The sequence below is a fragment of the Symphodus melops genome, assembly GCF_947650265.1.
Source record: "Symphodus melops genome assembly, chromosome: 3".
In the NCBI taxonomy this organism is placed as follows: domain Eukaryota; kingdom Metazoa; phylum Chordata; class Actinopteri; order Labriformes; family Labridae; genus Symphodus; species Symphodus melops.
This window is the reverse complement of record NC_136693.1, coordinates 19,034,848-19,062,203: the sequence shown is the minus strand read 5'-3', so window position 1 is coordinate 19,062,203 and position 27,356 is coordinate 19,034,848. Positions and strand designations below refer to the sequence as shown.

Sequence of the window (27,356 nt, the reverse complement as noted above, 5' to 3'; positions counted from 1 at the left end):
TTATTGTCAACTCTAGTTACCTCGGATTTACAACTTAAATGATAGTCTGCTGATAAACTTCTCACTTATCACCAAACTGTAACCTTTTAAATCATACTGCTCACTGTTCTGTCTTTCAGGAAAGACAAACCAAATGAACATGGCTATTAATGAAGAAGCAGCTTACATGAAAAAAGAAACATTTAATATGGAGGAAATAGTAAGAGTTGTCACAATAATTAAGTTACATTTCAGGTTTTTAACACAAAAACAGAGAAGCCAAAAGCCAATATGATAAAATAAAAAATCTTAGACTTGGCACAAAATGAAGATGGTTGGACTGGAGATGTGTGTACAGGTTAAAGCAACCTAGTGACACAAAAGAGTTATTTGTTTTGAAAAGCTGAAACTGATCTGAAATGCAAACAGTCTATCATTGTGGCTGTTTTGTTGTTCAGTTCAGCCAGTCAGTTGAGACCTTTATTGTCTCTGGAAGGAACATTTGACAGACAGCAATGGACACAAAAACACAACAGATAAACAGACATAGGACAGTGCAACACAACCTGATGTAATACAAGCAAGAAATGTAAAACAAATGTCACTGTTCATTAAAAAAAAGTTCCACTCAATTGGTATAAATAAATAAAGTGCTATTGCTCTGCTTGGAAGCTAAATTAGTACATTATGGCTGTAAAAAACAAAATTTGACGGAAAATGAAAATTAATGATTTGTCTGAGAGTGAAAAAAGAAAAAGGAAAATTTCTAATTGCGAGGGCCCCAACAGACCCTAGAATCCCCACTGACCATCCACCTTCAACAATTGTTATGCGTTTCTCCTCAAAAAAGTCAAGTTAGCAGATAGACCCTTGAATGTGCCATGGATGGATTTTCTGCTCAGAATTTTATGCAGTGATTTTCAATCAACAGCAAATGTGAAAACAACTTGTGCAGAACATTATGTCATCATGAATTTGAAATTAATAAATAAAAAAACAATATTTTAAAATGTTTTACTTACCACTTTACACACTTTTCCAAATTGTTTTGTTGATACCTCACATAAACAGCAAAAACAACATCACTTTTAAAGAAGGCACAGCAGCATCTGTACTTCCTGAAAGCATTGACGAGCTCCAAACTGTCTCAGCTGCATGTGTTTTACTACTGCTTTGTTGAAGTCAAGAAAATATCAAGTTGGAAGGTTGGGAAGGAAGGAGAATGTCAGGCTGTCATTTCCTCCAAGAAAAGAAAGAAGAGTAAGAGGAGAGGATAATATTCACAGGACAGTAGAATGGATAAACAACAGGTGAAGGCAAGAAAAATGGAGGAAAAGGAAGACACACAAAGTGATCTTTAAACCAAAGGGGGAACATATAGGCTTCAGAGAACTTAGCTCTGTGAAGCTACCAAAGGCAAGAGTTGGTAGACATAAAAAAGTTTGTTTTATTTATCATTAATGTACACTCAGCACCCCATCTTGACAAAAAATAGAAATGTACACATTTTTTCAAATTTTTAAAAAAAGAAAAACTGAAATATTACATTTTTATAAGTATTCAGACCCTTTGCTGTGACACTTATATTTAACTCACATGCTGTCCATTTCTTCTGATCCTCCTTGAGATGGTTCTGGTCCTTCATTGGGGTCCAGTTGTGTTAAATTAAATGGATTGGACTTGATTAGGAAAGGCGCACACCTGTCTGTATAAGACCTTACAGCTCACAGTAATGTCAGAGCAAATGAGAGTCACTGCCCAAGGAGCTCAGAGATGGAATTGTGGCAAGGCACAGATCTGGCCAAGGTTACAAAAGAATGTCTGCAGCACTCAAGGTTCCTAAGAGCACAGTGGCCTCCATAATCCTTAAATGGAAGAAGTTTGGGACAACCAGAACTCTTCCGAGACCTGGTTGTCCAGCCAAACTGAGAAATTGTCGGAGTCCTTTTTGTGTACAAGAGTAAAACTTGTTCAATACTGTTGATAAGTACAATAACCCATTTAACATAAACATGCAGATTGTGCAAATTTGCAGTCCTTATGCTTGATGTTTTTTAATGTTCTGAAGTTATTTTTATATTTTTAAGCACCACAAAGGAGAATGACTTAATTTTGATTTACAACTGTGCAATGACATTAAACGCATTCTGACTCTAATCCTGACAAGTAGGATACACAAATAAAATGTATAAACCCTTAAACCTTTTAAAATTTATTGTGAATTTTTGTGGTAGTCAATGGACATCACAATTGAACAAAAACATGAACATTTGGAAATACAAACACTGGATGTGGAATGAAAAAACGTTTAAGGAAATAAGCTATATAAAAGTATTCTATGAAAGCTTTTCATTTAACCTCACTTTGAAATCCTGGTAATCTCTGAGACTTGGGTGCGTTTTGTGGGATAGATCGTTTGGTTTGGGGTGGTGTGAATGCTCAAACGAACTTTGGTGAAGACAAAAGAACCGAAATCTGGTCTGCTTGAAATGGGGGGTCTCTTACATGAATAGCAACACCAGCCTTCAGTCATCCTTACAGGTTAACGTTCTGATGACTGTGCCAAGTGATTAGGCCTACACGTTGCTCTGATCAATATGCCAGTTTGACCTGACACAGCCGACACGTAACTTTCTATTTAATAGATAAATGCTGCAAATATAGTCAAACTGCGCAACACTAGGAGATGACATTCTTCCACTGTCTTGTTTACTTTCAGGTCGTAGTGCAGACTGGATGACAGCAGAGCTGAGCTACATGCTGCATTCAGGTGCTGCCCGGTGGTTCAGTCTCCGAGTTAGAAAGTCATTAATCTGTTTCCAGTGTTTTCAATTCGAAAAGTCGGGATAATTTAACAACAGGCAGTATGGAAGACGATGTTTGTGATGTCTACAACTTATATTTGGACAAAACGTGAAACACATGACAATTCTAATGCCTATTAAAAAGTATCTTAACATGAACAAAACATATTGCCCCTATGTGGGTGACGAATATGTAGGCAAGTCGGGCACATAATTCTATCGCCAATTTCACACTTGTTCTTCCGACTTCACTAGATGTTTCTGCAGCCTATATTTTTCAGCTCGGAAAGTTGATTTCATGTGTCCGACACTTGAACGCAGCTTCCGTCCGAACTGACGGGTGGCTACTATAGGTATTCAACATCTGACAGGCTGGGGTGCGCTTGACAGAGTGCAGTCTGAGAGCAAACCGAACCAAATGAAAAAATGAAACAAAGTTGCGACTTCACCCTCACCGAGTCAGCCGAATTTTAAGCTGTAGTCTTTGTGAAAGCGACCCTACAGTGTAGACTTAAATCCTGCCTGGAATCTAAATTTCTGGTGAAAACAGGATGATGTCTGGTCAAAACGTCTAAGACCTCTTCTCAACCTGAAATGATGGACCCATTTGTTTTGTTGTTTTTTTAAAACGTTTGTTTAGCCTTGTTTAGTAGGAGCCTGGAGCCATATCCTACAGTCAATGCCCTTCTAGAAATTTGTCAAATTTGAGGTTCAGTTGCGGACTACATTGATGTTCGGCTTGTCTGGCTGAAGTTAGGGTACAGGTTGAATTTTACTGACCAAAGCCTTCAAGTCCCGCCCTACAGATAGTTTGCTTGTTGACCAATCTCCATTTCGTTGCGGACTCTCAGACAATAGACCCCCCCCTCTCTAGACAAACCGCGCCCGTCCTGGGAACTTTCTTTCCCCCTGCTTTTTCTCCCCTATCCTGGGTTAATTTTATTACATCCCACGGTAGATATGAGTTTAGTCGTGTCAGAGGGCTGTTTTCTGTCCGCTCTGCAGCCAAACTCTTCCTGGACCACTTATGTTGTTCCCTCGGACGGCCCGTCTCCAGACCCCGAGGCGAAAGCCAGGAGGGTCCGGGAGCAGGTCCGTATGCGGCTGGCTGAAAAAAGGTCCTCCTCCATGCCAAGACTGAACGAGTCCTTTGGATCAACAGGTGAGCCACTTTGCGTATAACGGTTGGCCTCATGCCGGGGTGCGTGGTAACTGGCTATAAAACATAAACAACGTGAGGAGGCCTGTAATTATACTGAGAATCAGTAACACTGCACCAGAAGAGAAGGGTAAACATGAAGGCTAATAGTTGAACATAACTAAAACTTTCGAAAAAATAATGTCTCGTTTGCCTGGGCTATAAAACCAGCAGCTTCAAGATAGGCCTGGGCTCTTCTTTTTTTGAAAGTCTATAAATTAAAGCACACTGCTGCTACCAGACAGAAAAGAACAAAACTGAACGGGTTTATAAACTAGACTATTTGAAATTTCAGATTCAACTTCCCATCGTCTCAAAAACGTATAACAGTTCTCTTAATTTAAAACACTGTGACTTTTTTTTGAACTCTTAATCTCAATATACGTGTAGTAGAACTGATGTTGACCTGAGTTGTTATGCAACCAAGATGGGAAATCTGTAACACAGACATTCAGGAAACCGATGACGTGGAGTGTTAAAAGGATTCACTTTGCCTTAATGTTTTGTAAAGCATGGTCTTTTATCAATGATTGACTGATTTAAGGTCTCAAATGAAATACTACATCATGGCAAGGAGGCAGTCGGAGAGGTTCAGCATTCAGCCCATTTGAATCCTAAAGATGTGAAAAAAGACTTTGTAGCCAGAGCAGTTGCAAATTAATATATTAAATGATCGGTCATTCCTATTAGTTCTAAAGTCAATCTGCAGATATACAATGTGTGTAGGTTTAAGTAAGAATTGGTCAGCATAGCCCACTACTTTTTTTGTACACATTTATTAATTTAGCTTGTCACAATAAACTGAAATGCGAAACATTTAAAACGTTACCCAATAAACAAGGTCCAAAGAGTTGTTTGTCCCTGTGTTGTTCATCACAGACAAGACATTAGACCGTTGTGCCATTTCCTGTCCTCTCTATGGAAAATGCCATTAATGAAGTCACATGTTCCAGTCAGGAATTTGGTGAGTAATACATATTCCCAGTTTCCAAAAGAACTGCTGTTGAATTTATGAAGTCATTGAGCGTACTGTTAAAATAACATCATATAATATAATAATAGTAATGCATTTAATGTAAGGGCGCCTTTCAAAAAACCAAAGGACACCTTACAAGCAGAGTTTAAAAAACAATTAGACATAAATATCTCTATTGATCTATGATCATCAGCCTTTAAAGTTCAGCTGCCTTTATGTCAAACTTTGGAATAAGGAAAGTAATTGCTGTACATCATAATAAAACAACAACCCATCATGCATCCCTCTTTGGGAATCACTGTCTTAAAGCCCCAGTATGTAACTTTTACACCTTAACATTGTAGTTTTAAAGTCCATCTAACAGCACAATCTTTTTAAACAGGAAGAAGTGTGTCTCTGTCATGTCCGCCGTTCCCCTGAAAATCAGACTCTTCAACTTTTGCCCTCGCGGGTATCTCTTGAGAAGTACGCAGAGCTTTACAGCACTAGAGAAGTCAGTGACTTTGTGCTAATGACTTGTGAGTTAGCCTGTCTCTGTTTTGTTTGATACAATTGCTGATGCTCAGAGGAAGAGGAAGGTGATGGATGAAGCTAAGAAGAGAGGAAGAGATATAAATATAATGACCGAGCAAGAAGCCAGACCAGAGGAAATCTTAGACTGGCTAATATTACACATTGGAGACAGCCCTATTTATTCATCGACCAGCCAATAATATCGGTTGATATATCATATATATAGCATATCAACTGGCTATAGGTTTTGACTCATTTTAGGTTTTGAGTTTATTCATCCCTCAAATAGAATTTCATTGGAGCCTCACTGTATTATTCAAGCTTTTATTTTCCGGCTGTCACCAGCAGTGACTATAAAGTCAAAATGAAATTGCAAAAAAAAAAACAACCCAAAAAACAACTGAAAGCAAGGCTTAAACAGATTTACTAGTCTGTAAGACTTACTTTTACACAAGGAGCCCTCTGAGCCAGGGTACCGTTTTAGGTCACAAAAAGCATCTCTGATTTTCCCAATGCTGCAGCTTGGATTAACTCTCTTTTCAAGCGACATTGCTGCCATAGCACAAATAATCTATAGGTTAATCCAGACAAGAAAAATATATGTTGCATTTCCAAGTACAAAGTTCTTGAGCAACTGCACGGCTCAAACTTGATCCAGACTTAGCTTTTCTTCCCAGAGATGGGGGAATTTCCTGAAATCGTCATGCTTTGTGAATCGTTTTATCAGGGACAAACTACAGTAAAATTAGTAGCTACATGAGGGCAATAATTGCCATAGCAACAAGGGGTTAACATGCGTTAATGAGCTAATAATCTTTTACTACACAAATAAGAAAGCGGCATTCATATGTGCATATTTTAGCTCTAGATGTTTTACTGTATATGCGTTATTGAGTTTGGGAAAACGGTTAATACAAAAAAAAAAAAAGGGCAGTCCTTAGATGTACTCTGAGATGTAGTGGGTTACAAAAAAACACCATAAAATGAAGGGAAAAAAAAGAAAAATGACAGAGAGAGAAAATAAGTACTTAAATTTAAAATGTATCTCTGTTATTGTTGTGAAAAGATTATTTTAGATTTTTGACTGAATGTGTGAAATAACCATGAAATTGATCATCCTTACTTAACTTAAAATCTTTCATCTTGAATTGAAGACTTGGTTTACAATGAAGAATGTTCTAGAATAATTAGTTTGATGCTCTATAGTAGGTTATAGCCTACCTAACATATAACATTGAAAGATCTGTATTTTATTCAGACAAACGATAAATCTGTCATTGACACACCCGTGATACGGACTGAATGAAAGATCTCTATTTGAAATGAGCTTCCCTCATACCAGCGTTGACTCAGAGTTTGCACTGAACTTGCTTTCTGAAACGGGTCCCAGGAGTCACCATCGTTGAGTGTTGACGTCCTCCAGTAGAACTACAGAGTCCCCAGACAGCACCCTTTCGAGGACCCCACTCAGAGACTCCAAGAAGGTTGTGTACTTCAACCTGCCGTTGGTTGCATATGCACATACAACAATCAGAACCTGAAGTCGCAGAGAGTTGACAAAGTCGATCACAGGCGAAAACTTCAACACAGCAGCATTCAGCTGGGGGCTTGTGGGTATCCCCACAGCCACCTTGTGATGCTCACATTGGGCAACTCCAGAGAAGGAGAGAGTCCAGCCCCTCTGCAGGAGTTTAGTTCCAAATCCCGGTGCTGTGTGTTGAGGTGAGCCTCACCTCCTGTCCCACCAGAGAAGTGATGTTCTGGCAGAGAACTAGTCTGCGCCGCCACAATATCCTCACGCTTCATCCCTTTCACAAATCTCTGCGTCAGTTAAACTTGCTATACCTCAGAATAAATATTTAAAACTGAAAAGACCAATGTATTTCAAAGTCTCGATATTACTCATGTACATGTAAAGGTCATGAGCATTACACTCCTTCAACATTATTTGAAAATAGTGTTTATTTGGCTTTGTTTTTGTTAAAAACGTATGATAGACTTTGAAGCAACATGTTCTGTGAAAATTCTCTGATATAAAGGCCAGATGCTTTTTTTTTTTTTAAACGACAGTTTATTGCTATAACTAGTGTTATTGTTTGTGCCTGCAGCAATATGTTCTGCCTGTTTCCTGAGTAACATTACAAGAATAAGGCAGTAAAAAGGCTGGTTTTGGCCTGATTGCTTTGGGCCCGCCTGCGTCTTAGCAGGATTAAATTGCCTGAGTTTATCTGTAAAACAAGTTTTATTTCTAAACTTGGTGTAGTTTGTACACATCATCATAAAAGCTCACATACTTCAGTTTGTCTGTGTGTCTGGAATTGAATCTAGGTTGAGTAGCAGAATAACAAACCTGCTGTGACTGCAATGATTAGAGTGATTGTTTTGAACTATTCTTGCTTTGTCGATCTGACGCTCATAATCGCTTGTGGAGTTTGAGTGTCTTACTGTAAAATGTTTTTTGTTTTGTTTTAAAAAGTATTTGTAATTCATCTAATGAGAGCCCTTGAGCGCCTTTAGTTGGCGTTTCCTTGCAACGCAATTCTGTTTTATGCTTTGCCTGTTCCCCCAACTGTTGTGGCCTCCAGCAACACTCCTTCCTCCTCCCTTCCTTCCTTTCTTCCTGATTGACTGAAAGGCTTTGACTATTTTCTCAAAAGATAAGAAGTGAAGCAGTGCTCCCTCCTTTTCTCTTTGTTCAGCTCAAGCAGGTCTAATATATTTGAGTCTGAGAGTAAGTGAAATTTAAAACTCCCATAGATATGCAGCTTTAACACAGTTCTTCATCTTTATTTTTAACGATTGAAAAAATAAATCTATATTAATAATAATAATAATATAAATATTATAATAATAAGAAACACCCCAACATAACTTGTTTCACAACCCTTTACTTATTGAGCATTAAAGGGGAGAGTTTGAGTAAGGTTACAGTACGATTCAATCATGAACGTGTATCAGGAAGTCACATTTCTTCAAGAAAAAACTGATTTGAAATAGTTTTCCAACCTTCTTGATTAGATAGGTAAACAGAAAAAGAGTGCAAGAAATGTGGACAGACAAAAAACAATAACATAGCAACTATGATGTCAGTATACAAAAGACTAAAATATATTCGACAAAAATAATTTTGAATAATTACCAATAAACATAAAACCAAATCGAAATATATCTGACTGCATTAAAAGTCGTCTCTGAAACATCAACAAAAAAAAGGGACAAACAGAGAGCAGTGAGACAAGCAGCTCTGTGCAGGAAACAATTGTTAGATGACTGGGCTAGTTCGTGGATATAGTAATAGACTTCTGATTTACAATGTGTGTATGTGTGTGGGGAGGGGGTTATGAGAAATTATGGAAGGCAACTTAATAAGATTTAAGTAAATTGTTAATTTTACCCTTGATAATGAGGAAACCAAGTAACATTTCAATGTGGAAGCTAGATTAAACCAAGTGCAAACAGGGTAATGCAATCTACTTGTAATCCTACTATTTTTTTTCGATATGCGAGATTCATTGCGGTTAATTAATTACAACGCCTTTACTGAACATGGACAAACAGACTAAGCAGCAGCTTAGGCTAAAGGAGTTTTTGTTTCTTTTTTTCAGACATATAATATCAGAGTAAATATTAGCTCTGTAACTTGACAGTTTCGGCGAATGTCTCTCGCCTTTTTAAAGTGTCTCACTGACAGCGTGTGACGTGTCAGCCGGCAGATCTTGACAGCCTGTTAGGCAAAGAGCTACATCTACTCTGATATTATATGTCTGAAAAAAAGAAACAAAAACGCCTACCATAACCCCCCTGTTGTGTATTTGTGGTAAACAACTTAAAGAATCACTGGACCGAGGATTAAGCTGTCACTTTCTTTACTTTACTGTCGGTGCACACGCTCTTTCACTTCTTCTCTACTATTTTCTGTATTCTATAGAGTAGCAATGGTCCCACTATGCCCCCTACTGGTCTGAGAAGGATAAGCTTTCAGAACACAACACCCCATCCCCCAAACAAGACTACATTGTGCAATCATTACTTTAGCACTGCTAACTGCTCTGTACTTCTTTGAGCAATCACTCTTAAACTAATTGCTATATAACCGCTCGTTTATATAATAAGTCACTAAACTAGAATGGTTCCCGTTTATTCAGTCACTGCTTTATATCGATATATTAATCCAGTCATTGCAACTGTTTATATCCATTCAGTCACTGGCCCTTAACTTTTAATGTATTCATTACATTACTGCACTATAACAGTTTATTTTTTACATGTGTATGTTTACATTTATTTATTCAGTTCCTGCATTATACCTATTCATTTAGGTCTATGCCTCCTGTATTATAGCTACTTTTTCCCCTTTACCACTCTCAATCTTGTACAACCACATTTTGATGTACATAACAAATGTATTTCTATATTTTTATATATGTGACCAGATTTTGTGAAACTGCTGTACAGGATTGCTGCCAACAAAGTTTTTTTTTGTATTTTTCTAATCAATGACAATAAAATGCCCATGCTAAATGCAAAAAGAGAGAATGATCATTCACTGTTGAGATGGAATGGAGGCGACTCAGGTGGAGGAGGGTCGCAGCACTCAAACTAAACTGACACACTGAGATTGAAAGAGATTTTTGAAAATATGACGGCGGCAGGATGATGTGGAGCTGGTTGGTCAAATACTTAAAGAGTAAATATCCCTGATAATCTGAGCAGAAAGACAGAGGAAGAGTGACATGAATTACCGTTGACTAAGGAATTCACGTTGAATGAGTATAAAATATTCTGTATTCTTGAACTTCAAATTGTGATTTTTGATTCAGATAATTCTTTGGATATCTATTGTCAATCAAGCATTACACCTTTTTTTAACCCTTATATTATGTTGAAAGTCACATTACATTGATTATGTTGCGGGTAATTTTGACCCATACTGTTTAAATCCACTCAGAACAGTAAAAAAAAACAGGCTAAACCAACAACAACTTTATTTTAGATTGTCAACATTTAGAAAATAAACAGTACATTTTTAGTTTCAACACTATTTTATAATTCTGTCATAATGAACCAGTCCCATTATCTCAAATTTTCAATGTTCTCCACATGATGGACAGAATGTAACTCTGTGCTTCCTGCAGATGTAATTCTTGCATTTCACACAAGAGGTACTCGTTTTACTGTCCTCTCGGGAGATATGATAGCTGCAGCTTCTGGGGATCGAGCTGGCCTGGCTCGCCTCTGGATTTTCGGAGTGACGTGCTTTGCTGAGTTCTTCCAGGAAAAGCCGACGTCGGTATAATTTGCCGGCATTCCATTGCTGGTTAATTTCAGTCCAGGCATTGTAAGCAGACACATCCACAATGTTGTAGAAAATCCCCAAGGGCCATCGGGCAGTCTTGCGCTGGCAGCTGTATGTGACTTTGTCCAGATAGTCAACTCCTCCTTTGGTGGAGTTGTAGTCAAGGATCATTTGTGGCTTCATCTCTTCTCTGGTGCTCAGAGATGCATCTGTATGCATTGTGCTCATTACAAGAACACTGTTGTTTCTCTTTGGGCAGTATGAATCAACTGCTGCTTTCTCAGTGAAAAAAATATTGAGGAATGCAGGGATCTGCCCTTCATCTTCAGAATTTCACTGGGCAGTTCGGGCTTATTTCTTCTGACTGTTCCCAACATAGTCAGCTTTCTCTTCTGAAATTTATCTCCAATTCAGTACGATGTAAAGAAGTTGTTGCATGTGATGTTTTGACCTTGCAGCCCTTCACTCATCTCCAGCACCACGTGCATCCCCTGGTTCTTCTCAGAAGCTTCTCCAGGTAGCTTTCCAGCATACACCTGCATATTCCATGCATAGCTAGATTTTGCATCACAGGCTTCCCATACTTTGACACCATACTTGGCAGGCTTGGTGGGGATGTACCGGAAAGGACAGCGCCCCCTGAATGGAACATGGCGCTCATCTACAGTAACATAGGGACCAGGATTGTGCAACAAAGATTGACCCATTTGTCCCATACATCCCTGATAGCAGCTAGTTTGTCTCTTTCACGTCGACCAGCTCTGGTGTCGCGGTTGTCAAATCGGATCACACGAGATATCATGTGAAATGTCTCCAGAGACCGGAAAGATTGGCCTTCCACTCTCGTCATTCCATAGACTTGCAGTTGCTTCTCCCTGTGATCTGTACACTCCAGCTAATACCAGAATTCCTATGTAAACATGCAAGTCAGTCTGATCCAGTGGCTTCCATTTCTCTTCAAACGCACGCCTCACCTCCAAGTTGGTCATGTCCACTATAATCCTCTCTATTGGTGGGGATATACAAGATACAAGATGGCGGCATATTAGGTTGCATGTGTGTTTGTCTCTCTGTTTCTCTGTCTGTAAAATTTTATTTTTGCATTATTTTTACTTTTTGACATCAAGTTCAACCACTCATTTTGTTCTGCATCAAGTACAGCATCAAGTATCTGAGCACACTGGATTAAAGGGAATAATTTAAGGTGAGTATGGACTACTGGGACTCTGAATAGCTAAATCTAAAGGCCTCTGGCAGCCCTGCTAGCATCTCCAGGAAACAGCCCTGCTTGCATTTCCAGATGACACCTGCAGACCAGGCAGGTGGCTGGATGCTAGTTGCTTGGTGAAAGGTTGGTGGAGGCTAGCTAGCCTCCACCAAGCTTTCACCAAGCAACTAGCATCCAGCCACCTGCCTGGTCTGCTAGCATTCAACCTCCAGCCACCTGCCTGGCCTGCTAGCATTCAACCTCCAGCCACTTGCCTGGCCTGCCAGCATCTAGCCACCAGCAGCTTCTACCTCCACATCAGCAGCTACCACCATCAGCAGAAGCTACCACTAGGAGCCAACTCCAGCAGGAGCCAACTCCAGCAGCAACAGCTATCTCCATTGGTAGCAGTAGCTATCTCCACTAGCACTGCAGCAGCTAGCCTTCACCAACCAACTAGCATCCAGCCTCTAGCCACCTGCCTGGTCTGCTAGCTTCCAACCTCCAGCTAATATGTGCAGCTCTCAAACTGCATCTCTACAGACGTGCTGGACTTAAAAGCGATGGCATTTCTCCTAACTTTAGTATGTTTGTTGGCGTTTAGGAGCCTGAGTCCAAGCAATTGCTTCATGGTGAGTTCCTCTAACAAGCATGCAGGACACCTACTACAGTGGCACAAATGCTAATGTTGCTGGGCATCACCAGCAACCACAGTTTCATTTGGTATTTGCCCTTAACTTGTGGTTGGACAGGCCTAGGGACTTTCCTAAATTTCAAAACTTTTTTGCTCTATATAATCTTACTCTTTCATTGAAGAAAAGGCATTGCCTGGCTGCAACATATGAAACTACTGTTTCAAAATGCAATGTAAAACGGGGACTGATGGTCGTCCTACTCTTACTCCTGTCTGGTGATGTGCAACCAAACCCTGGTCCTGAGTTGCAATATATCCAGACTCCCCTTGATTTTAAATTAACGACTGGTCTCAAATTTGTTCATCTTAATGTGCGCAGCTTATTACCAAAGATGGACATGGTCAGAATTTGGGCTGCATCAACAGATGCAGATATTGTGATAATTTCAGAAACTTGGCTGTCAAAATCTATTACAAATGAAGAAGTTAGCATGCTGGGATACAATGTTTATCGTACCGACAGGCCCAAGAAAGGTGGTGGTATAGCCATTTATGTAAAATCAAGGTTTGATGCTTCAATTGTTCTGTCTGAGTCTATCTGTAAGCAACTGGAATTTTCGGCATTGAAGGTGGAAATAGCCAAGTCCCTCTCAATGACTGTTGTCGGGTGCTACAGACCTCCATCTGCCACAAAGGAGGCGTTATCATCCTTGAAGCGTCTTTTGTCCAAATTAAATTATAATGAACTTTTAATGGCTGGAGATCTGAATTGGGACTGGCTAAATGTAGTGTCTGATGATTTTAAATCTTTCTGTGACTCTATTAATCTAAGCCAGCTGGTCAACCAACCTACAAGGCCAAATCTTAAAAGTTCTGATAAATCCACTTTGATTGATCTAATTTTAACAAATGTTCCTCATAAATTGTCATCCCTGGGAGTCTTCTGCAATGACTTGAGTGACCATTGCGTTGTTGCTACTTGCAGGGATACTAAAATCCCCAAATGTAAACCACGCATTATTTCCAAGCGGAATTTAATTTTTTTTAATGAACAAGCGTATCATCATGATATGTCTTTAGTTAATTGGGGGCATATAGACCTGTTGCCAGATGTTGAGCTGGCTTGGACATTCTTTAAGGAACATTTTGTGAAAATTGTAAATAAACATGCTCCTATCAGGAAACTCAGGGTGAAGGGACGAGAAAACCCTTGGTTTACCCCAGAGTTGTCAGATTTCATCCATCAGCGGCTTGGTCCAGAGCCAGAAAAAATGATTTAGCCTCTGACTGGTCTCTTTTCAGGCAGCTAAGGAACAAATGCACTTCTTTTATCAAAAAGGCTAAATCAGAATATTACTTATCTGTCACAAGAGAATCTCAATAATCCACAGAAATTTTGGAAAGTGATCAAGTCTTTATCTGTAATTAAAGGTCCTCAGGCTCTTCCAACATTTGTACTGAAAGACTCTGTCCCAGTCTATGATAGAACTGAGGTCCTAAATTGCTTTAACAAGCATTTTGTTTCATCTGGTAACTTGTTTGACTCCACGGGAGCTGCTCCTGTGACTCCCTGCACAGACCCTCCAAGATTCTGGTGAACCCTTTAATTTTGAACCTTTTACTGTGCAACGAGTGCATGAAGCCCTAAAAACATTAGATCACAGAAAACCCCCTGGACCTGACTTGATTGAGCTCTACTTTTTGAAAATAGCAGCTGATTTTGTAGCACAGCCCCTAACAATCCTTTTTAATCTCTCAATGGAAAACAAAGAAATTCCATCTGTCTGGAAGTCAGTTTTTGTCACCCCCTTATTAAAAGGAGGTGACCCAGCACTTTTAACTAACTACAGGCCAATATCAAATTTGTGCGTCCTGTCAAAAATTCCACTAAAAGAGTATCTAAACTCAAATAACCTCCTCTCAAAACTACAATCAGGCTTCAGAAAAAACACAGTACTATCACTGCAGCTACAAAGGTCATCAATGATATACTTGTTGCTCTTGATAAAAAGCAGTACTCACTTTTTATTGACCTGTCAAAAGCTTTTGACACTGTGGACCATGCTGTTTTAAAGCATAGGCTTCTTTGTTTGAGTCTGTCAGATCATGTAGTTTCTTGGTTCACAAATTACTTGAGTGCCAGGACCCAGTGTATTAAATATGATGGTCTGCTTTCTGAATTTGTGAGTGTCCAAAAGGGGGTGCCACAGGGCTCAATATTAGGCCCCCTCCTGTTCATTATGTACATTAATGATTTGGGAAAAAATATGTTGGATGCTAATATGCATCTTTATGCTGACGACACCATTATTTACTGTTTTGGATCAACTCCTGCTAAAGCTGTTGAATCTCTGCAAAAATCCTTCAACATGGTCCAGCACACACTCCTGCAGCTTAAACTAGTCCTCAACACAGATAAGACTGAACTAATGTTGTTCTCAAACAATAAGGAAGCATCTCAAACTGTTCCCACAGTGTCCACTCTTGAGGGAAATGTCATAGAGTTGGTTCATAAATACAAATATCTTGGTGTCTTGCTTGATGACACCCTCTCCTTCAAGCTCCATATTGAGAACCTTGTGAAGAAACTGAAACTTAAATTGGGTTTCTTCTTCCGAAATAAATTTTGTTTCTCTTTTGAAGTGAAACAGCGGCTGGTTACTGCAACTTTTTTATCCATTTTAGATTATGGAGACCTGTTATATATGAATGCCTCAGCTAAATGTCTAAACAAGATTGATGCTGTTTACTATGCTTCTCTCAGATTTGTTACTAATTATTGAGGCCGGACTCATCATTGTGAACTGTATTCCCGAGTGGGATGGCCTTCTTTGTCCACCAGGAGGCTAAGACACTGGTGTACTTTTATTTACAAGGCCATGCTTGGGCTCCTGCCCTCATACATCTGTGACCTTATTGTACGGAGAAGTATTGATTCTTACAGTTTGCGTTCCAATGATCAGTTGTTGCTGTCTGTTCCATTTGCCCGGACAAAACTGGGAAAAAAGGCTTTCGTCCACTCCGCTCCTTCTACATGGAACATGCTACAAAAAGACTGGAAAATAACTGAACTGATTTCTTTAAATGCTTTTAAATCCAAGCTGAGAGAACTTGAGACACACTCCTTTACTTGTAACTGTTTTTAAAAATGTTTTATTACTCATTGTCTTTTATAATTCTAATTTCTGTTAATTGTCTGTATGTTGTGAGTCTGACTGTGTAATGTTTGCTGCCTCTTGGCCAGGACTCCCTTGAAAAAGAGGTTTTTAATCTCAATGGGATTTTTTTCCTGGATAAATAAAGGTTAAATAAATAAAATATGAAGTGCTGAAATGCTGATTGTATGCACGTCATGAATCAGACTGTGATTTTGCATATTCCATTATTTTATGTGCAGAGTAAAAACAATTCTACTCAAATATTAGTGAACAAGCCCATTGTCTTTACAGAGAAATAGTGCACCTCCAATTTTCACCAATACCCGACCTTTTGTCCTTTCATAGCCCATGCAAAGTTATTAGCTGCTTTTGGACTGCAGGAACTATTTCATAGTTCTGGGAACTGTTGGAACTCTGCCTCATTCTTATTGATCCTGCACCGCAGGAACTATGAACTATTTTAGTTCCTAAAACCCTGTTTAGGGAACCTTTTTAGCTCCTGCCTAACCAGAGTAGGTACTATGGTGGTGAGAATGCAAACAGAAGACTCCATGCTGTGTTATTCTCAGGTCTTCCTCGTGGTTAGTTACTTTTCAAAAAGTCCCCAGAACAGTTTGGTCTGAAAACACCAATCGTGACATCTGTGTATAATTATGAAATATGGACAGTTAATATGTTTTGTCACACTATGTCCAAGATTCAGAAGCCAAAATTCCAATTTCATACAGGTGCGAGTGTAAAAATAGAGTTTATGTCTCTCTTATTCGACAATAACATCTGGCATTACATTTCTACAGTGAAATATTGACAGTGAAAAAATGTTTCTTTCTTCTTTTTGCCTAGACTACTGCATTCCTGATGTCAGGAGTTTGAACCATACCCACGGTTTCAGTTCCAGATCCATGATACACACACCCAGCAAACCCATTTCTGTAAGTACCTCCTCTCAGCACTACATTTTGACAAGCTTTTAAGAGCTTTTCACTGCAGATAATTGAAAAAATGGTTCCTTAAATCTAAAATTTGCTTGTGTTGTGTGGTTTTAAAAGGCTCCACATTGCAGACAGAAAACCGTTTGAAAAAAAGTAAATAAGATTTCTTTTATAGCAAAGTAGATTTACACATACAAGGAATATGTTGTTTATGCAAACACAGTTAACGGAAATAAGCAAAAAACAAGGACAATAATAATTAAAAGTAAAAAAAAAAAAGATTTATTTTTAATTATGCATAGCTTCTATTAACAATGTTATTCTTGCTTTTCCGACAACCTTGCAGGTTCCCACAGTAAGCCTGCGCACTTCAGGTTCTTCTGCCTCTGCTGTAGAAATGAGTTCTAATGAAAGAAGAAAATATTCCAGCGCAGTCCAATGCAGCTTCCAGAATTACCAGTCACACAGCAGTAACAGACGCTCTAAATCGCTGTGTCAGACAGACCAGAGGACATTTCCACCTACTTTGTTGGTTCCTCAAGAGAAAGTCTACTCTCAAACCACTGCAAATTCTCCTGCCACCCAGAGGCGTAGCCTCAGTGCGGCACTTAGCAAAGAAGAACCTCCAAGTCAGTACATCTACAAAGGCCCTTCACACCGTACCATCAGCCGTATTACCAATCGACAGCAGCACTACCAACAGCAGAATGCTGCCACTGGCCATGAGGGCTGGGTGGGAACTGGCCGAGGTGTCACCATGACTGGTGAAGGCTGGGGGACACAGCGGCTGCAGGATGTGCCCAGGGACAATCTTGTCATTGGGACAGGGCAGTACCAAGCCAAACTACACAGGGCTGCTTCACTCCACAGTTTAAAGAGTACTGGGAAAGTATTGGATAATTTGGATGGGGAATCAGTTCACAGCAACGAAGCTCATGAAGAGTGAGACAAAATATTGAATATTTATTTCAGTAATAATACATAAATCCACAGCTACTGTGAAAACAGCTTTAACATTTGCTCCTGGTCACAAAAATTATTATACAATTTATTTATACATATTACTATGTGTATGCATTTGTGCAGAATGCAGATTCTGGACATGGCTACAGCTGTCAGATATCTCTCTGAGGAAGATGCTGCTTTGCAAGTTCTCGGAGCTGCATATATACAACACCAATGTTACCATAGCAACATTGCCAAAAGCCAGGTAAGAACAGCTGAAACTTTTTTTGTGTTTGGTCACAGGTTCTCTATATTGCTGTATATATCTATCTAATTTTCCATTATTTCACATTTTTTACTAGGCCATGATTAATGGATTTTTACGTACACCAACTGTGTATATTTTTATCTGGACATGTCCTGTTCCTCTGTCTCTTCTAGGTCCGTGCTCTTCATGGTATTCCAGCTCTGGTTCAGCTATTCTCCAGTGACAACCAAGAAGTGCAACGTTTTGCTACTGGTGCCATGCGAAATCTCATCTTCGAGAACACTGACAACAAGTTAGCACTTGTCAATGCAGGGGGCGTGATGCGTCTTGTGAGCATCCTATATAAACCTGATGAGGAATTACGAAAGACCATTACAGGTAATTTTTAATCACAGTTGCAAACAGAATGATTTTAGCCATTTCAATAGGTTAATGTCCAATTGAGCATATTTAGCAAGTTGTAATTTAGGAACATCATACAGTTATAATCACTGATTTATATTTTTCCTATGGTGTACTTGATAAACAACTGACAAATCAGGATAACACGATTAAATTACATTGTGGCTGCAGGTGTACTGTGGAATCTGTCCTCAAGAGATAATCTGAAGGAGAAGCTGTCCAATGAGGCTCTAACAGAGCTTACAGAAAAAGTACTGATTCCTTTGTGCAGCAGCTTGCCATTAAGCACGTCCGAGAGAGATATATTCAACAACACAACAGGCTGCCTCAGGTGACACCCTTAACTCTACACTGTCTGAAATTGGTTTTAATGTTCTATATGTAGATATGTAAGAGTGAGTTCACACCATTGGTTGTATAAAAAGTGAACAGAAAAATACCTTGCTGATGGACAGGCAGGTGCTGAACACCGGTGATTTGCTTGTACTAGTATGGGGTAGCTTGCAAGGAAGCTAACTCAGTAAACATTCAAATTTGCAAGACCTGCTACTCCAATGAGTTACAAAGATCAAACTAACCACCTAACTTTAAGCCCAATAGCACTGATGTATTTATGCTAACTTCACCAAATGCAACTTCACTATATGTGAAATTTACAATTTAAAGTGCTGTTCTATTAGTACGGCACAGAATTTTGTTTTGATCATATTCTAATTGTTCATTTTTGTTTTTAGATGGACTGAAGCGCATGCAAGTGCAATAAGCTCCAAAATGCTTTGTTTAGTGTGGTTAGGATGCCAATAAATGGAATCAAGAAATCTACATAACAAGTGGAAAATTAAACTATTATTTGAAACAGACACCTGTATTGTATTGGTTATCAAAATCCTAGCCTGTTTGCAGTGTCTCTATCCGTTTAATGTATACAGGAACTTAAGTTCTGTGAGTGAAAAAACAAGACGGACGATGAGGGATATGCCAGGACTGGTGGACTCCTTGGTGTCCTACATCAAACATGAGGAGACGGTTGATGACAAGGTAACCCTGCCCTACACTGGGAAACTGTGTTATATCATAAGTGATATGAGTTACCAAACTTCCAACAATTGACAGAATTTGGAAAATTGTTATGATATATTCTGGGCAGCTGACTGAAAACCAAATTGTCCACTAGACCCAGAAAACAATTTGCAAAAGCAAAGGCGACAACCAATAGAGGGGGCAAATGACATTTTAAACATTGAAAGATGTTAGTCATCCAGTTTTTTCAGCATCCCCCTTAGTTTGCTGTTTATAACCTGCTCTGTCTTTCTCTGTGTTTAGGGTTTGGAGAATTCATTATGTGTGATGAGAAATCTGTCCTACCAGTTGTACATGGAACTTCCTTTGTCTGTCCGACTCCGTCTTGAAGGTCCAAAGAGGGCCTCCAGTGACAGTGATGCCATAGGCTGCTTTACTGTGTATAACAAAAAAAACACAAAGGTAAATGGAATCATAATCTTTTAATTAATGTAGTGACGTACAATAGATAACAAAAAAAATGTGCTTCCTACCTTCAGCAATGAATAACTCTTGGCACATTCTTTAAAAACACCTTTTTTTCCCCCCAGAGTGTAATCCTTTGTCAGTTAAGCAGCCAGCAAACTAACCCACAAACACCATATACTTTTTAATCTTGTGTTCATCCACAGGTAACAGCTTGTTTCAGCTTGTTACATGTAACAGAAAGAAAAAAAGAAAAAAGCTCATCAGAGCTCAGAGATTTGTTATGATTTTTAAAAATTCTTTCAATAGTCTATTTCAAACAGCCGGCTTATGGTGCCTTTACAGAAGCAATTTTATCAATTCTGACATTCACTAAGCAGATTTGATCCAAAACAATATACACCAAAGAGTAGGTACAACACAAGGAATCTAGAAAGGAGAGAAAATGTCAGTAAGAACTAATTGCCAGTTAGAACAAACTAATAGTTAATTTTGACCAGACACAGGTGCTGACAGGCAACGCACAACATTGACTGCTGTTCTTGTAAGTTCTAATCAGCATCAAAACTGTCCAAAATTATCTCATTGTCCTTATCAAACAAAAAACGTCATCATATTCATCAAAATCATCATCATCAATATCATTAGCAGCAGACCTGAGAAACCCAGAAGGAGAAGCACAGGCTATTTGGTGTAGTCATCTAAAATTAAAAAAAGAACACAGCAAATAAAACCTGTTTCTATTTCTATGAAGATGGACCAACTCTTCATATATTCAATACAGTGTAATCATACTGTTCATTCGACCCACTGACAAAGGCAGTTAAAATCAGAAGATCTTTATATGTTGCCAACAGGACCTTGTTAAGCTTTAGAGGAAGATTCCTGCTCTGTTTAAAAATCTAATCTGTCTATTTGTGCTATTTGTTATTCAACCATGAAGTTTCCACTACTGGGAGTGGTTTTATTAATATTTTGAATAATATAGATCTATTAGTTAGATGAAACTATTCATGGATATCTTTGTAAATAAGTGGTAAATGGACCTTGACTTGTAGAGCTCACTCAAAGCACACACTCAAGTCACATCCATCCATTCATGCCAGAGGACCAAGAGGATCCAAATGCCCAGCAGTACTATTTCTTGTACACACATTCACTTGACACTGGATATGCAGCAGAAGAAATGAGGGGCCCAATGTCTTGCTCAAGAACACTTTGACATGTACTGTAACTCCAGGATCTGGGATTAAAATGGATGAGTTAAAGGGTGAAACGTGACATTTAGTTGAAGAGTGAAAAAATCAGTAGTTCTGAGTGAATATATTCAATACAGAATAATCAACTCAAAATGTAACTTTCTCTCTCCTTCACAACATGATCAGCTTATTCAGAGTCCCGCCATCATGTCTGAAGTTTCTCAACAGCCTCATGGGTCTGAGTGGCTGTGGCATCCTAAGGTAGTGGTTCTTTACAAGTTTATCCTGCTGAACAACAACAGTAATTCAGCCAGCCGCGAAGCTGCCATAGGAGCCCTGCAAAATATCACTGCAGGAGAGACCCGGGTAAGAGCTCACAGGCCATTAAAATATAAACTATTTTTGTATTATTATATTTTAAAAATAGCTGTATGCATTTTTCAGCAGTACTCATGGTAAATGGCCTCATGTAACCTATTCCCTTCTTTACCAGTGGTCATCAGTGCTGAGCTCTGTGATAATGGACCAGGAAAAGATGCTGCCCATTCTGCTAGATCTACTGGACACCCACAGTGAAACTGAACTGAGGTCTCTGACTGGCCTGCTAAGAAATCTGGCCAAACACTACTCCGACAAAGACCACATCGGTATGATGCACATTAAGATTGCTTAAGATGGTTATGATTCATTTATAGTCAAGCTATTTCTGGACATTTACTAATCCTTCTAAGATTCTCTCTGACTTGTATTTGTCCTACATTGAGGTTTTCCAAGCTCTGTTAGTTTTTGTTGAGGAACCACTCTTTATTACAGTGTAATTGTTGTGGGAGAGATCTAACAAAACAGTCCATGTAGTTTATCACCTTAAAGACTAAAGTGGTATAGTCTTACCTATTGTTTGAGAACTCTATGTGTACCTTGTTGACTGTCTTTCTAGCTAATCTGTAGAGGTAACACATACACACACACGGCGCTGCTTTTTGTTGGTGTGTTGCTACATATTTTAGGTTCTCTTCTAGTTTCTCTTGAAGAACAGCAAACAGGTCATTGGGCTCCTGGTTTCTAACTGATAGAGGCCTGGCAGTCCTTCAGCTACTCTTCAGCAGACATCCATCCAGATGTCCATTTATAAACACAAGTACTCTACAGCAGAACACATTACTGAAAATACAGTTTGCTCTGGGACACACTTTTTCATGACTGCTACCTGGGCCCCACTGTTTGTCCCGAATGCAGGCCGAAAACAGGGAGGAGGACCCAGTGCAGTAAAAAAATGTATTAAACAAAAGGAAAAACCAAACTTACTCAAATAATAAATCCAAAAACATCCAGAAAGACACGAGAACAAAAATCCAAAAACCAAATAAATCCAGGTAGCAGAGTGAACAAATGACAGGCTCAGACTAGGGATGACACAGACAGACTACCAACAACAATGAACTGACAAAAGACTGAGGAAAACACAGAGACTAAATAGACGTGGGGTAATCAGACACAGGTGAGGACAATCAGGGCAATCAAGACAGGAGGACAAAAGACCGGAACACTGATGACAACTACAAAGTAAAACCTGACACTGAAAACACAACCTAAACCAGATATTACAAAATAAAACAGGAAACACTAGAGACTAGACTAAGAAACATTACACACCAAACTAAGAACCTTAAAACACAAGTAACAGGAAACAAGCTTCCAGACAACATAGAAGGACACAAGGATACAGGCACACACACTAAAGACTAAAGTAAACCACACTGGGACATACACAGAACATGAGGGAAAGAATGAAAACTAAAACAAGATGAAATACAGAAACCAAACCAAACCATGAGACTCTTACTTTGATATGTCTTACAGGCAGCTGAAAAAAATGAATTAAACTGCAGAAAATTAAAAAAAAACAAAACATGGAATTTGGAATATCATGAAAAGTTACATAAAGAAAACATTTACTTAATGACTCCAGGGTCCACACTGTGTATGTCCTTACATGCAGTTAAAGCTGCCACCAAATGAGATGTTCAAAACTGAATTGATATAGTGTTGTAATAATGCACATGGCATTGATAACCTGTACATCTGAGAAGGCACCATTAATGCTGAATTATATACTGGATACATGTTCAGGAGCAACATAAGCTCCTAAACAAGTCAGTGCCAAACTACATCCTGCATGTATTGCAGCTGCATGGCTCCATAGTAAATGAAGAACAAATAAGACAAAGCGGACCATGAACTGCAATTGATTGTTTGGAAACCTTTCAAAGGCTAAAATTAAAGCAATTCATCTAAAAAACAGGTCTGAAATATAAACCTCTTTGTTTGTCCTTGCAGCTAAGAACATGGTGAACATGCTTGTCTCCAAGCTGCCCAGTGATGGCTTTGAAAAAGAGCTACCCAGTGAGGTGGTGATTAACATCTGTGGAGCACTCAATCACCTTGTCACTTGCAGTTCCTTGGCAGCACATGAAATCTCGTACTTCAATGGCCTGCCAAAACTGGTGGGCATCAAGACATCACATGATAACAGGTAGGACTGACCTTCAAACCTTCAAATATCAGTTAGGTAAGGTAGGGCTGTTTTTAAGCTCGAGTTTTTTTTTTTTTTTTTTTGCGATGCTCCTTATAACTTGATCCTTTTTACTTAGAACAATGATTTGTTTACGCCAGAGTTGACCATGTTTCTACTGTCTTCTTTGATGGCTTAACAAAAATATTAACTTTTGCTTATTTTAGCTAGTTTCAAAATATAATCATGGGCTTTCTTGCATTTCTGTTTTATATCCTCCTCATAAGTCATCGTTGTCTGAAAATGTCCTATGCTGTGTTTTGATTTAGCTATGGGAGTCTAAATGCTGCTAGGGCAGCATCAACTGTCCTCTGCAACATGTTCCAGTATAACAAACTGCACAAAAACTACAAAATGGTAAGACCACCATCTGTTGATACCAAGACATATAATATCCAGATGCATCAGCTGCATCAAAATAATAATTTAGACTTTGAGATACAGAAACAAATACAACATTTTACTGTCAACACATACTGTAGTTCTGTTGATGTGTGAGTTAACGTCTGACCTTGGAGATAATATGAACATCTGAGTATTAGGGTTTTAACCCGTTTGAACACCATTCTTTCCTGATTAGTCCACCTTCTCCCACACGGTGTAGAGAACACCTGCCTCTTTTCAGTCTCTGCCCATGCTTTACCTCAGAATATGCTCTTAAAATGCAAAAACATGTCTGCATCTGGTATCAGTTAGATTGTAGAATTTCTTTACTTCTCTTCATTGGGGGCATTCACACATATCCTAAAGGTACATCTTTGGTGCGGTTTTTAATTGTTTCATCGTGTTTCCTGTCTCCTGTTAAATTATGGAAAACCATTTTCCATCTTTCTCCACGGTATGAAAATGCAAATTTCTCTAACATCATCTAAAAATATAACAAAAAAAATAGCAACATGAACTATTTTTCACACTTGGGAAGTATAACAAGCCACCAACAGAACAATAGGATATTAATGCCATATAAAGTTAAAATGACATTGTGGACTTACTGAAACATGCGTTTGTTCGTTCGTTCGTTCGTTCATTCATTTGTTATCATAATAGTTCCTCATTATTTTCTCTCTTTTTTTTTTTTTTTTTTCAGAAAGGATTTGCCAGACAAGACTTCATAGATGCCACCATCTAAGTACATCTCAGTACACGAGACGCACAAACTAAGGCCACTGGGGCCACCAGATCATGTATAACTTTAAGATTAAGGGAAGGGAAATGGGTGAAACCACAAACTGATTTAAAACCTGTCCTCTGTTCTTAATATGTGGTTTTGTGCTTATAGGAAGAATGTGAGACAATTGACACATAAATATAGCAGAGATCAAGTGTATCTTCTGTAAAAGCCTCTCTGACTCATGACTGTCTACAATGAGTGAGAAGAGCAAGTTCCACTGGTTTTGTTGTTTTCAGATCCATTGTTACTTTAGGTTTACATGTACAGGCTTTTGTAGTCAAGTTCTACCTGTCAGTTAACACAGTTAACCATCGGATCCTCCTAATCCACATTCTCTGAACTTGGCATTTTAGGACCTCCCCTCTGCTGGTGTGTGTCCGACCTCTCCAGATGATCCTTTAGAGTGTTTATCCACAGGGGTGCCTCAATGGTCAGGTCCCTTTCTCCTCTCCAGAAACACAAGCTAATTTGGTTTAATTATCCACTCATAGCTTGTTGTCATACCATTGCTATGCGGACCATACCCAGTTCTTTCTGTCATTCCTGCCAGACGATACAGTCTCAGCAAGGCTCTCATCATACCTTGCTGATATCTCTATGGATGAATAAACGCTACCCTTAACTCAACCTTTCAAATACTGAGCTTCTTGTCATCCTACCCAATCCTTCTATGCAGCAACAGATTGATATCCAGCTTGCTACAACCAAACTTATGCCCACAAAGTCTGCTTGGAACCTGAGTGTCATGATTGATGATCAGCTAATATTTTTGCGCTCAAGTGGCACGTCGATCTGCACTGTACATAATCAGGAATATTCAGACCTTACCTGTCAGAACATGCTACACAGCTCCTGGTACAGGCTCTTGTGATATCACGTATTGACTCTTGCAGCACTTTACTGGCAGGCCTTCCTACTGTATATGCACTGTTAAACCCCTGAAGATGATACAAAATGCATCAGTGCAACAGGTCTTCAATCGACCTATAAGATTGCACATGCAACTCTGTTGTTCATCTCTTTACACTGGCTCCGACTTACTGCTTGTATCGAATTTAAAAATCTGCTGCTCACTTACAAAACAGCGAAAGAACGGCTCTGCCTTACCTAAACTGTATAATCCCTCATGCACACTATGCTCTATGCGTCTGATTCAACCAACACAACAGGGTCCTAACTCGACTTTTCTCTGTTGCTCCCGGGTGGTGAAACAAACTTCCAAACTCCATTCGATCAGAGTCCCTTTGCATTTTTAAGAAAAAGCTTCCAGGCATGCCTGCAACCTTAATGAGGGCGATGATGATTGCCTTGATAGATGATTATGGTAATGATAATGGTTTTGTTTAATATATGTATCAATCAATATGTTGTGCCTTGCCTCTGTGCAATGCTTGTCAGCACCTGTGTGTCCAATCGGACTTAAAGCTGTTTGTTGGCACTTACTGACAGTTCCCTTTTTCTGCTGTAGATCCTTGCTTGTGTTGTACTTATTTTCTGATGCATGTCACTTTGGATAAAAGCATCCTCAAAGTTAATTGTAGGACTAGAGAAAATAAAATCAACATAGCCTACTTGTGTTTTTAGATCATCAGGGGAAATTCCTTGTGTGTGTAAATTGGCAATAAAAAAACGGTTCTGATTCAGATTCTGATCACGGTTATTCCGTGTCAACTTCTGTGCAATTTGAAGCTATGAGCTAACAAAATTTTCGTACACAACAAGCTGGCCTTTTTCAGAGGTGTGCGGCTGGAGGAGAGCAGAGGCTTCAGAATAGCAGAGGTCTTGCCAAATCAGCAGTTTGTTTTGGTTTCATGCTGGTGCTCAAAGGCGACATCTTAGACTTAGATTTGGTAGATAGGCGCTAGAAACATAACCCTTGCATATTCGTAATTTACGAAATAAGATGTACTTAATTTCCAATCTATCATTCCTGAGTTAACATGTTTTAAGACAAGTAATAAATAAAATCAACATTAAATCCTGCAATGTTTAAGCAAAAGACAAAGAAAATACTTAGGATTTAGAACTGCATACTCTTTATAAGTTCGTTGATGTACTCAAAGCTACTATAGCTCAATTATAGCTCTAAAAAAAGACCAAGAGTATTATTAAAGGGCATTTCTAACTATTGAAACTTAAAACCACATTTCTGTTTTGACTTAAGTTTTTAACCCTTTTTGTGTAAAGTTATAAAAAACTGAACTCTAATAAACTTTTAACCATTGTCAATGTCTTTTTCTTTTTTTAATATCTAAATTAATTTTCCCTGCAGCCTCTATACATATACAGTCTCCATACATATTTTGTGTATAGCAACATCATGGAAATGCTGATACCACCCGGGCGTGGTTGATCCCAGCTTGTGTCTAACAAGCTTGATCCACAGCCATCTTGATGCTTTTTCTGCTGCGTCGGTGAAGTCTCTGATTGCTTTTCTGTTCTGCAGTCCCTTCACTCCCAACAATGTTGAGTGCCCTGATGAGAGACTGGCCAACAAATTCTCTGCAACCTCGATGGGGTTGCATCTGGTCATTCATCCCCTGCTTTGGCATTCGCCTGTCAGCTTCTTTTGTTCATTGCTTCAGGACTTTAGACTGGTTTAAATATTTTTTGTGGA

General features: G+C 39.0%; 1 protein-coding gene and 1 long non-coding RNA gene across 2 annotated transcripts; one reads left to right on the top strand and one right to left on the bottom strand.

Moving 5' to 3' along the window:
* Nucleotides 1-3,151: 3,151 nt before the first annotated feature.
* On the top strand, nucleotides 3,152-26,963 carry LOC306820890 (plakophilin-3-like). Its single transcript, XM_079338954.1, has 13 exons — nucleotides 3,152-3,945; nucleotides 16,609-16,697; nucleotides 17,044-17,639; nucleotides 17,784-17,907; nucleotides 18,084-18,288; nucleotides 18,484-18,643; nucleotides 19,242-19,350; nucleotides 19,636-19,794; nucleotides 21,183-21,362; nucleotides 21,490-21,643; nucleotides 23,334-23,529; nucleotides 23,838-23,925; nucleotides 24,656-26,963. The coding sequence occupies exons 1-13, from the start codon at nucleotides 3,744-3,746 to the stop codon at nucleotides 24,695-24,697; spliced, it is 2,304 nt and encodes a 767-aa protein (XP_079195080.1). The 5' UTR covers nucleotides 3,152-3,743; the 3' UTR covers nucleotides 24,698-26,963.
* LOC306820891 lies at nucleotides 19,699-23,302 on the bottom strand. The gene is made up of 3 exons (XR_013778730.1): nucleotides 22,302-23,302; nucleotides 19,866-20,020; nucleotides 19,699-19,768 (listed from the first exon to the last, which is right to left on the bottom strand). It is a non-coding gene; the product is annotated as an uncharacterized lncRNA (long non-coding RNA).
* Nucleotides 26,964-27,356: the final 393 nt, after the last annotated feature.

What these genes read in the sequence shown, in the direction of transcription:
- LOC306820890 (XM_079338954.1), top strand. Translation starts at nt 3,744, where the DNA reads ATGAGTTTAGTCGTGTCAGAGGGCTGTTTTCTGTCCGCTCTGCAGCCA. An exon ending in CGAGTCCTTTGGATCAACAG is followed by an intron (nt 3,946 to 16,608) that starts GTGAGCCACTTT and finishes CTTTTTGCCTAG; the next exon opens with ACTACTGCATTCCTGATGTC. An exon ending in AGGAGACGGTTGATGACAAG is followed by an intron (nt 19,351 to 19,635) that starts GTAACCCTGCCC and finishes CTCTGTGTTTAG; the next exon opens with GGTTTGGAGAATTCATTATG.